Source organism: Clinocottus analis, unplaced genomic scaffold (genome assembly GCF_023055335.1).
Source record: "Clinocottus analis isolate CAN_PGR_092001 unplaced genomic scaffold, fCliAna1.0.p SCAF_14, whole genome shotgun sequence".
Classification (NCBI taxonomy): domain Eukaryota; kingdom Metazoa; phylum Chordata; class Actinopteri; order Perciformes; family Cottidae; genus Clinocottus; species Clinocottus analis.
In genome coordinates, this window is record NW_027175865.1 from 15,726,845 (window position 1) to 15,739,254 (window position 12,410).

A 12,410-nucleotide genomic window follows, 5' to 3' on the forward strand; every position below is an offset into this window, starting at 1 on the left:
TCACAGAGGTGACTCTGAGGAACTGTGAGGCCTCGCATGCGGCTGCCACATCATTCTTGACAAAAACTGTTGGTGAAAGTTAAACGAGGTCATGACTAGAAAAATCAAAAAATATACATGTGGCCGAGCATAAAACATTCTTTAAGATCAGTATTTCACACGGTTATCCAGTCCCCTCGTCTCGTCTCGTCGTATAAAGTGACCCCAGTTTTATTGTGATGTTATTTACGAGATGCAAATAAAAATACAACACAAGTTTGGAGGATCGTTTGGGGAGTTACGCTCCACACTCGCTGCTATAAAGCACCCCGACAATAAAAGCCCTGTTGGGAGCGCTGTTATTGTGCCTCAGTTGAAGACGCTGCCGCCTCATCTACTTCTTAAAGTAGAACTACTGTTCACAGAGAAGAGCGGAAATGAGGCCCAGAGGACAAATCAATACATTTAAGATCTATTAGAAGCCGTTCTGCAGACAATACATAAGAGAACCATCAATAGCATAACTCACTTTTAAATTATTATTATTATTGTTGTTGTTTTTTTATTCGCTATAGCTCTAAGGTACCCACAGGGGGTTTCTGGTTGCACCAATTATCCAATCAATCACCAGTTTACCCATCACTCAGGAGTAGTGTCGGAAATATTGGAAACATAGTTGTAAAGGTATGAGATGTTCACGGTACAATAACCATCTCAGAAAATATCACTATTCACAGTATGACGCTGTTCTTTGTAACTTGAGCACTAGTTCACATGTCCTCAGCACTGTAGCATGTTGAATTAACTACTAAATGAAAAGAAAACATGACCTGTGATTATTCAACACTCAAATAAACCATAAGTCAAACACAGAAAAGCCAGACTGCAGTTACAATATTAATTTTGTTGTTTTCTCTTCTCTCTGACAAACTTTGCTGTTTATCTTTTAATAAGTATCTAAAATACTTTCTCCAGTAGTATCAAACATTGATACCTTTCAGGGTAACTCAGCAGTACTATTTATTCTGTGCAAACTGTTGTGTAATGTCTTGTGTGGCTCTAGAGGAGCTCTGTTATGTCATCCGGGTCATCTCAGCTTGGGCTTGAAGACTATAAGCGAAAGTTTAAAAGAAATGAGCATTTACATATCCTGGGAGTTTCGGACTGAAAACGCTTCTCATTTGCATTCTGGGACGTGCAGTTTCTGCAGAAGTGCGTTGGATGCTTGACCCGTGCAATGGACTTCTCGCTTTCAAGCTTCACCTGCTTGATTCGGTTAGAGCGACCTCTGGAGCAGCCCGTGACTTTCCCCTAAAACAACTTTTAGGATTCAATGTGTTTTTCAAAGCTTTTTTAAATTCACTACCTTTTCCCAAATTCAAAAGCCAAATTGTTATCACATGCTGCATGTTGACAGACATCGGTCAGCTCGAGCTACGACTTGTACAACTCTTACAAGCTTCGTCAGTTCAAGGCACAGGCGTCCCCTCCCACTTAACATGAGCATGAAAGCCTGTCTGCAGGAGAGGAAGTGTCATATCAGTATTTAATCTTTACATTGCACGGCTCCAACTCCGCGTCTTACCTGAGACAAGACTGCTCTCCGTGATCAGAGAGCAACAAGGACCCCGGTGCCTGGAGGTAGGACGGCGTCCGTGGCACCTGGGGGCCCCTGCGGATCAGCTTCCCCGTGACGGGGTCGTAGGTTCGGACCTCGGGGGCCGGAGGCGGAGCTCTGTGGTGGATGGGAGCCGGCTGGAAGACGTGCGTCTGCAGGGAACCCTGCATGTCCGGGAACGCCGCCGGACTGTTGCTCCTTGGACAGACAGGAAAAAGAGTCTCAGATTCAGAACCATCTATTTCTACGTTGACGGCGATATCGGACCACGGGCTCATTTTAACTCCTTTTACCGTGGCATCTTGGAGCAGTCCTCCTTTAGCGGGTACAGCTGCTCCTCCACCCTCTCCCAGCGCTCCAGACAGCTCCACAGCCAGTCGGGGTTGACCACATGGAGGTGCTTGCAGCCTTGTGCCTGACGGACCTTCTCGGTGCCTGGGCGACAGGAGGGGGAAGAAGAACTCAATCAGCGCGCGCATGCAATGTGTGTTTGCCGACTGATTCAGATCAATGATCAGACGTTCTCTTCTGAGGGAGAAAATAATTGCCGAGTCAATATTTTTTGAAAGATAAGGAAAATGTCTTTTTCCGCTTTCTTTTCAGACAACCTAATAGTTTTCTTAGGGAACCAGAGAGGTGTGTTTTGTTGGATTAAATCCGCAGAGAGCAACGCTCCTGCTTAAATAAGTCGTATTGATGTTCGACACAAAGCCACCAAATTGAATCCTTGAACACAAAGCGGTTTTACACCATTACGCACACGGCCCAAAATTGACCCATTGTCTTACCGGCCAACCTGGCCGCTAGAGGAAAACAAATGTACCCGCCGATATCTATCGACTATTGTGCAGTCGTAACATTAAGTGGATGAAGATAGCAGCAAGTTGCATGTTGTCCTTCACAGGTCCCTCCAAAAGGGAACAAGTTGCTTATTCTCCTTTTCAAAGCTCAGACAAGTTGTGGCAAAGCTTGCAAAATAATCTCACTCATTGTTAACAAAATAAAGTACTGAGGGATGATATTAATGAAGTTTTTACTGAATATTTGAAAGTTAAAACATTTACGCCGAGATAAAACTACAACTACTTTTTATTTTGTTGCAATTGAATGTTTTTAAAGTTAATAATACAATATTTTCAGTAATTTTGTCCTATCTTTAAGGATACCAGTATTACAGAAATACCAGCTCAATTTAGGGTCATGTTGTTTATAAACTGAATTAAAAGCTCAAGGCATCAGCTTTTAAAAGGCGTCTCACACCTGTAACGAGTCACTGCCTGAATGCCTACAGAGCAGGATGTGAAGAGACAACACTATGCTCCTTTTCCAGCAGCTCGCTCCAGATGAGCTGACCTCCTGCTCGCGTTGCCCCGGTTCCATCTTCGGTCGATTTTTTGTTGTTGCTCTCCTTCTGATGTACAAGACGACGAGTGATTGCAAAGTGGCGCTCGCAGCGCAGAGCCCGCTCCCACGGCAACGGCGCCGCCGCGTGTGCTTGTTTTCTGCAGAAGGGAAAACTGAATCGGCGGCAATGCGGGCGTGAATCTGCTTCTGCGGGGCTTTCAGATACGGGAGCTTTATTGCTTTTGGCATTTTCAGTGTCACGGGTATTGATTGTAACTTGTAAAGTGCTTTAAAAAAACAACAACCGTATTATAATTCTAATAATTTTGACTTATTTAGCGCTTTTCTAGATACGCAAAGCTTAAATGATGGCAGGGTGAGAGTCTGATGGATGTGGATTGGGAGGGCGTAACGGCATATTTTTCAAACGACCGCCTTTGTCCATCTAGTCAGTGCATTACGTTAAGCTTCTGCATGTAATCTTGGGCTGGAGCCGCCATAAGATTACATTTTGGGGGAGGGAAACAGAAACTGACCGTCAGGAGGCAGAGAACTGTGTTTCTGTCAATCAAGTGGGTTTAATTACAGAGGAGCAGCAGTCTCAAGCTACTCTGTGTTAAATCAATCGGAAGCCTAATTATTTAAAGCTGCATTCATTAAATTTTGGCCACCAGCATAATTTTTTAAAAATGAATCCATATATGTTGGCATTGAGCCGTTCAAAAACAACATTTTCACAGAAGTCAAATAACCGTCTCTCTTCTTACTTGCGTCGGCGCACAAAAAAGGAGACTCGCTCCTGGATGAAAAGACGTTGGAACTTCATTTGAAAACCTCAATAAAAACAAATGAAAGATAAAGACATTCGATATGACGCTCGCTTGGTCTGAGCTACTTTGTTTGGTTACGAGCCGGGTCTTCGAATGCATTTAATTTAGTTCAAACACAGAACGGATGTCTCGCAGACCGGGCATTTGCTGAATTTGGCGTTGTGTATTCTATTAAAATCCCTTTAAATAGGCCCATCTATAACTTATCTTAATAACAGATTATGACGGACCTTTTCTTGACCCCAATCACTGCTGGAATGGCTGACCTCCGACATACATTAATTGTGATGACAGTGTATTTTATCTCAATTATGGACTCAGACAAGTCAAAAGAAAGAAGTAAAAGGAAAATCCAATCAGACAGGCTCGAAAAGCAACACGTGTTTTAAAACACATTTTGTAAATCTAGGTTTGAGGATCATCCCATGCAAAGATCAACTCATTATTAAATTTGACATTGACTATGCTACTACTGCATGCTCGTTCAACAGCATACATACGTTTCTACGTACCGGCTCTTGCTGCGATGAGATGTGTCGTCCGACAGGCATCTTGGGAGTTAAACACCAGATTCTTGCCAATCTTGGCCCCCATCGCTTTGGCGTGGTAGTACTCGCGGGTCCTCTCCATGGGGTAGTTGGTCGGGTACAGGCCGCTGAACACTATCGTCGTGCCGTCCAGCGCCTTGCTCTTCAGCTCCGGGGAAATCTTGCGGATGTCCGGCGTTTCGGGCGCCTCCTTCCTCAGGTAGGCCTCGTACCGCGCGTAGTACTCGGCGTGGATCCTTTCTAGCACCTCCTCCAGGTAGATCAGGTGGTCGTCCTGGTCGATATCAACTTCGTCGTCGTCGTCCTCTTCCTCCTCCTCCATGCTCTGGTCCAGCAGCTCCTCCCCCATGGTCACGCCCGATTGTTCGCTGTTCTGCGACTCCGTTTCCGGCTCCCTCCGGTCCGAGCAGCCGTTCCCCAGCTCGGGGTCCGGGAGGAGAACCCCTGACGGTTCTGCCGCGTCGGCGCTGGTTTCTCCTTCGCTCCGGCCTCTACTGTCCCCTTCGACAGGCGAGACTACTTCCTGCCCAGATTTCTTCGCCTGGCTCGACTTGGCTTCGGCATCACTCTCTGATGTGGGAGGCTTATCCGTAATGGAGTCATTGTCACTGTCACTAGAAAGATCAAAGTCCAAGTTATTGGACTCGTGGCTCGGTGCCGAGGAGTTTGACCTGTCCGGCGCCTCTCGCGTCACCAGTGTCCTGTTGCTATCGTCTTCCTTAGCATTTGTTCCGTCGCCCACCTGAGTTTCCCTCAACACCTGCGCCAATGCAGACTCCTCCTCCCCAGTCTCCGCCTTAGCCTCAGTCTTTTTACCTTGTCCCGATTCATCCTCCACAACCCATGAGGGGTGTGTCCGTTCATTCGCTGGTACTCCCTGAGTAGACGGAGGGGTCGTGGACTCTTCCTTTCCAGAAAGGCCGTGGTCTTTCGCCCTTTTCTTGGGGCCATTGATTTGCTCGTCGGCGTTCGACGTCCCAACTGGTTCTGTGCTCTCTGCTGGCCGACCTGACGGGCCTCCTGCTGGAACAAGACAAAGCAATCACACGGCATTCAAGGAGACTTGTATCACAGCCGATAGGTGAGGCAACAGTATGAACAGCTGAAGATAAAAGCTTCTTCATTGTTGCATCGCAGCAGAGTTGGCGGGAATGGTTTGGCACAGCGTGGCAGCTCAGGTCCAGTGCAAAGACAAACAGAAGAAACAAGCAACAGACACCAGAAACCTGCTGGATACTGGTGTCACTGTCAATCTGACCATTTTACATCATCCCGACAACCATGGAGCTCCAAAGTGTTCAATAGTGTTCAATTTTGCCAATTATTGTTTATTTCATAGTAATAGCAGACCAATTACTATGAAATAAACAATAATTGGCAAAATTCAAGAAATTTGTACAACTCAACATGATAAAACAAGGTATTTGGTCCTTCCTACACTTCTCATCAGTCATCTTTTCATGACAGTGTTGGTCATCGCCCTCTCGCCAATCACTTCTCCGCACCTTAAACTAGCGAGCTTAATAACTGCACCGAGTTAGCCAGTTAGCACCAATTAGCCGAAGCAACAACGACGTCAAATAAACATAATACGAAGACACAGAAAGAGTTTTGACGGAAATCCTTTTGACTACATTTTTGTGCGTTTTGGAGCTACATACTTACAAACTTTACCTTCACCACCTCTGAACCATAAATAATGTAATCTATAATTTCCAACAAAACTTCCAACACACCATGATGCATTCAAGAAAAAAATGTATAACCCAAATGTCTAGCTAGAATCTAGGATCTTTTAAATGACCCGACATGGCGTGTGCAAGACAGTTTAGATTTCCCAAACTATTTGACTCAAGATAAGCTGACTAGCAGTGACGGTTGAGGCCCTCATCATCTTGTTCTTAGCATTAATGCATTCTGGGAGGTCTGGGAGCTTGTGACTCCCTCCTAAGTGATAACCTTCCCAACATTTCACACGAGCGCGTTCTACCCAAGTAATAACTCAGATTTTTAGCTGCTCCGGCTGCCCGTGTTTGGCAGACGACTCTTGCTGTCGAGTCCTCTGGGCGCACAAGTCACTCCAGGGCAAGTGACTCTGTTTGAGCGTGAAATAAAATTCTCAAGCGATAGCCTGCCGACAACACGGCGTAATGCACGAGACAGAGGGGCACCGATACCGAGGCAGTCCAACCTGAAACACTGATAATTGTGTGTTTTGATGGAGTATCCTCTCATTTTTTAATGATAGTCTGCATAACACGCACACTTCCATCGGTGATAATAAGTGTTACCGTGTCACAGGGCTGGACGGACAGGAGGAGAGGACAGCTAAACGATGTGAGGAGGCAAGAGAGCAGCGCGGGCCAGTGGCCACCAGCCTCCAGAATACGGATGCGGCAAATTAGAGAGTGAGCAAAAACCTTTCAACAGTGTTTCGTACAAAAACCTCAAAAGCAAAGGCATTTTTTTTGGTCTTACAATGTTTGCAGCATCTGAGTATGAAGAGTGGCTGATGATGATTAAGGATGATCACAAGGAAAATATGACCCCGTCCGTATTCACGCATTAAAGTGAGCTTCACGCTGCACTATATTATTATAATAACATTACTTTGTGTCATGTGACACGGGGGTCGCTTGAAAATGATGAACGGACACAGAATAATCACCCGACTCAGCAGTTCTGCTCGGCTCAACGAAACATTTTAGTACATTTCAGCTCAGTGTTGTTGTTGTTTTTTTACGGCCCTCAACAGTTTTGAGTCACTCGCTGCTCAAAACATATATCGTTAATACTGTGTTTACAGCCATAAATAAAAACATTCAATAAGGTAGTTTTAGGTTAAACACGTTTTAGAATCAAGTGTTGTTGAACGATGCACAAAATATTTATTATTTTTTTAAAAGGGTATATTTTGTAATGATTTACACTCCACATGCCATTAATGGATGGATTTGTAATTTAATAATATATATTTTTATGTTTTAGAAATGCAATTGCAACTATATATAGTATTACTGAAAAAAAAAAATAGAAAACTAATTTCAAATACAGTCAATGCAAACATGTCATATGAAAAACATTTGACTTGCAAAGCTGCAAGAGAGTTGCTTGAGGGTGCCAAAGAAATGTCGTATTCCAGCAGTTTGCATTGGACAGACATCTGCTTTGGCTAAATAAAAGCTCTCCCTTCTTGTTTTTCCAATGCATCAACATTATAATAACCGCTGCTGAGCCTGGCGGCGGTTGTAACACAGGACGAGTACAACCACGAGCTCTCAGTAATTGATGCGACAGCCGGAGAGTGGGTGTAAATGAAGGGGTCCTGCAGAAGTCCCCCAGGAGACACACTGGCGGGCTCCAAGCAGCTCGTTTCCTGCGATGATAATTAAGAGAAAATAAAACACGGCGAGTGCAGCGCAGAGGGACGGACAGAGAGGTGAAGGTCGTGGAGCCTTTCAGGCGGTCTCTACTTGTTTATCAGGTGCGTTTGGTTCATGACGACGCTGTGGAGAGCGGCGTGGAGGCTCATCATGTCAACTCAGGAAGCGGACGACACATCGGTGCAGTGTTGATGACTATTTACTGTCTGGGTTCAGCCTGAGTGACTCGAATAAATGATGTGATGAAGAATTATCGTTTCATTAATGTACAGCGAGTCTTTCCGTATAAATGATAACAACATGAAAGTTAATCATCACCTGCCTGAATATTCGATTCCAGGTGGACCAAAACTAAATAACTCACAATACATTGTAATTAAACTGACAATCAATATGTGTATATACATATTAACAGTAACAATGCTAATTTTAAATATCGTTTTCTGACAATTTTTTAATTATTAATATGTCTTTTAACTGTTAAACTGATAGCATTTACTGATGAAAATGATTGACAGTTATTGGTTACTTCATAAGATCCCTCATTCACAAAAGATATATGTTGTGCATAAATGTACGAAACTAATCCCATGCGTTGACCACATATTTGTGTCATAATCACTCAGATGGTAGCGAGCTTTAATCAGGATACTTTTCATCACGATCTAAATTTTTAATATCTGATACCCAAGTGGGACTCAAACTACGAGTGTTCTCCAAAATCTAAATTTCAACAGCACTGGGGCAATAAACAAGGCCCTGATGCATCACCAATTAAAACTGCATAGATTGCATTGAATTTTTTAACAGCGGGGCTTGACTTCGTCTTCCTGTTGCACTTCACTCGGCGTGTGAGCCGCGTGTGAGCGAGGCGCAGCGCAGGGAACGCCGCGCCTCCGTTGCCGACTCTGCACCGCGCTGTGTAACATTCAGCACGATGAACTTTCAAGATCAGCGAAGCCACTGGACCGACTCGCTTGTTAACTTCAGCTAAAAGTGCCTCTCACAGGGGGAGTGAGCATAGCGCTGGAAGCTACCGAGTGTTGTGTAAACCGCCAGCAACTTTGTCCTCAAACGGTCTTTTAACAAATGCATCATGTCATCAAAGGTCGAGTTTGTGGTGGAAAGGCATACAAAGCAAGCGGAGGACTTCATGATAGCAGATATAGGATGTTTTAAACATGATTGCAAAAGCTAAACTACAAATAAAAGTATATTCTAACGTGAAATCTGTTCATAATTGAATTGTACAAGACCATGTACACAAGCTATTTATTCAAATCAACATGTATGTGTATATCTGATGAACAGGAAGACAAAAAGTACAGCTGTACTTGGCCTACTTTGTCAGTTCATTTAGAACATTAGAAGGTTTGTGTCGCGTGTGTAGCGACGCCTCATGCACATCTCTGCGCTGCCCGACACGAGGGGGGCTCATGTACTGTCCTGTTTTTTATTCCTGTACGGTCCTGTTATTAAACCCCCCTCTAGGGGTCTTACAATATTAATGATGCTCACACAAGTTCTTTCTTCATCTGCTTTTTTGTGACACCAAAGAACAGAAATATAGAGCTCAGACGCATTAAAAGTGCTGCACAAACTTCTGTCAGTCAATGGATTTAATTTCCCTCGTGGTAGTTGCGAGGTCAAATAAACCTCACTACTGTACCTTTCTTTGCCATCTGAGCTTCCCGTGATCCGGGGGGAGCGTTGATGTCCCCTGTGCCCTGGAAGTAGATGTATTTCTTCACAGTGATGAGGTTCGGCGCAAATTTCCACACGTCCTCTCGGTCGTCGATTATGGAGACCATGGAGTCGCCACACGGGAAAAGATTCCTGTCGGGAAAGAAATGGCAGCAAAACTGAAACCAGATAAACGAAGCGAGGCCGTCTTAATGTTACAGCGACCGAGAGCGTGTTCAGCTACGGATCAAAGATTCATCCTTCCAATTTCTGTATATTTACAGAAAGACGTCATCAACGGCCGTTCAGCGATGACACCGAGAGAGAACAATAGATCTCTCCTCTTTGTGCTCACTAACAGTACAGACAGATTGTCCATGGAAGCGGTTACTGAAGAAGCAAAGACACAGTTTGGATGAATTCACGGCCGCCAACAAGCAGTGTGGATCATCCACCAACTGTCCCGTCAATACCCAACAAGACTCTAACCCTGGATGTTTGAAAGTCTCTTTTTGCTTTAAGAGGTGACACTGCAATTCATTTAGTACCTCAGATTCCCCGTCTTGGAAAACGGGTCGATGCATTCGTCTCTGGAAAGGATCCGATGTGAGAAAAGCTTCTTTTCGGGATCCAGAAAACCTTTTTTTTTTTTAAAAGGAAAGGGAAAAAAAGAAACAAAGATTAGAGCTCCATTCAACCTGAAATGATAAACTTCCTCTCCAAGGTTACAATGTGCATTTCATTTTGCATTGCAAAGATACAAAAGACACACTTTTTTTCCAACGCCGCATTAACAAAAGGATTGTCTTTTGAAGAAAATAGCCTTCCCACCCATCTCAACTTTGCCACTGCCTTTTCTCCAGTGTCTTCCGAGACATGTGCAGTGTCTAAAGACATGTGCAGATTGATTCGGCCTTGGCTGTGGATGGAGAGCTACCTCTCCTTTAACCAAAGCAGCAACCTTCAGTGCTGAAAAATGAAACCAACGGCACCCACCTGTACAACTGTACAACTGTACTCTGTGTGTGTGTGTGTGTGTGTGTGTGTGTGTGTGTGTGTGTGTGTGTGAGGGAGTGGGGGGACCAGGTCTCTAGCTGGTAAGATAGCTTTCCATATTGTTGCCCCTTTTCCCCCAGAGTTAAGATGTGTCGTCAGTGCCAAGAGGCGGAAAGAGAGGAACCATCGACTTTGAGGTTCACCGCAGATTTTCAGAGACCTACGGGTGACGTCCCGCAGACGAGGTCTATATTTAAAACAGTCTTTGGCATGATCGCAAAAGAAGCTGTCAACAACTGGAGCACTGCCCTGAACGATGTAGACGCCTCCCCCATCCTCGCATGAAGGCCAGTGGTACGATCCAATTCAAAATGCATTAAACATTCATCACATGGAGGCAGAACAGTACCGAGGCCAAGGCTGCTTCTATTAAATACAGTACGATGGAGGACGGCATCATGAATACCAAAAAGACGGCGATATGAACAAACTACTTAAATCATAAACTGATATATTTTCCTCTGAAAGGAAACCAACATCAGTCAACCAGACAAATGCTGCTACAACTAGAAAGGACGAGGAATAGGATCAGCCGACGTTTTAATGAGGAACAATAACTGTAGCGCCACTGCGACATTTTAAAGTGGTTCAAACAGAGTCTGCTTAGATGACACACAGAAATGTTAGATCCATGCACAACAGTGAATCCAGCATAACATCAGCTGAAACACAACACATGAGCAGACACTTCCCTCTTATGGACAGCAACAGACAGTACAAGTAGAAGCCCAACCTGGCAGACTGTCACATTTAGATACCAATGAAACTATGTGCATTCATGTACTCTGCCCTGACAACGTGGGAAAGGTTCTGTGAAACGTAAAGGAATGAGTCCATTACCAGCAATGGTGTGTGCATAGAGGCGGCTCCCGAACGTGAAGACGTGCAACTCGTAGAGTTTGGCAATTTTCTCCAGGAAGGCCTTGCAGTGTGGGCGCAGTCGCGTGTGGAGCATCGGCTCTCCTCGCCCGAGCTGGAAGTGGAAAATACCCTGAAGGGAATGACGAGAGCGTTAACAGATGATTCAAGCCTCAACATCCGCTCTTAAAAAAAAAAGGAAGATTTTAAATACGCACTTCTGTTAAAGCAATGTTGACAGGCTGAAAACAACTGTCAATGCAAAGTAGTTTCAAGAAGTTACCGCTTGATCTTGTACTTAACGATTAATGGAGAGTGACCGTGACCCTAAAGTGTTTTGCATGAAGAAATAAACCTCAGTCGTTTCTATCGAGGCTTTGACGTTACGTTGGCAGACAACCCTTTGATGTCGCTCAGGTGAAATATTTCTGAATGCAACCTCGTCGGAAAGTATTTGCGTTTTCCCTCAACGGCCACATGAAAGAGAAGTGACACGCTGAGCTTCATGGAGAGCACTTTCTTTATTGTTTAATTTCCTAAATTTATACGCTCTACTGTTGTGTGGTATATATATATATATATATTTGCATTCCTGATTTGTTTGTGTTGCAATGCAAGTTGCTTGCTACGGTGACAAACTAATTTGAAAGTAAGCAAAAGAAAGTAAGTAAGTAAGTATCCCTCTCGGTCAGGTTTTGTCCTGACTACACAGCGGGGCCACACTTGTCATCAAGAGACAGATCCGCACCGCCTCGGGCTGAGCATTAATTATTTACGTGTGGACTCAAGTACTCTCGGCAATGAAGACGGAAGAATCAACAAAAGGAAAAAGTGGGAGAACATAGAGCGGACACTGCGCTTGCCTCGCCATCACAGTGAGGGCGGGACAGGAGAGTGATGTGATTGGATAATACCTTATTGGACATACGCTGGCAGTGCTGTTCAGTGGTGTGGATCAACGTCTGGTCCAGATCCACCATCAGGACCAGCTTCTTGTTCCTGTGGAGTCGCTGCTGGTCTTCTCTGCCCAGCTCTTCTGCTTGCTTTTGGGAGTGAATGAAGAGAAGGAATGAAATACTAGAAAACCTGCGCAACCACCATACCAATATTA

At 44.5% G+C, this 12,410-nt stretch overlaps 1 protein-coding gene across 4 annotated transcripts in view; it reads right to left on the reverse strand.

The window, feature by feature from the left end:
• The window catches only part of ctdp1 (CTD (carboxy-terminal domain, RNA polymerase II, polypeptide A) phosphatase, subunit 1), a 56,467-nt gene that overhangs the window by 40,712 nt on the left and 3,345 nt on the right, over positions 1-12,410 (reverse strand). For all 4 annotated transcript variants that reach the window (XM_068575820.1, XM_068575823.1, XM_068575821.1 and 1 more), the window contains exons 4-10: positions 12,214-12,342; positions 11,282-11,432; positions 9,934-10,024; positions 9,372-9,538; positions 4,284-5,339; positions 1,891-2,032; positions 1,565-1,795 (exon numbers count right to left, since the gene is read on the reverse strand). In XM_068575820.1, the coding sequence (XP_068431921.1) occupies positions 1,565-1,795; positions 1,891-2,032; positions 4,284-5,339; positions 9,372-9,538; positions 9,934-10,024; positions 11,282-11,432; positions 12,214-12,342 (1,967 nt within the window). The remainder of the gene's footprint in view (positions 1-1,564; positions 1,796-1,890; positions 2,033-4,283; positions 5,340-9,371; positions 9,539-9,933; positions 10,025-11,281; positions 11,433-12,213; positions 12,343-12,410) is intronic.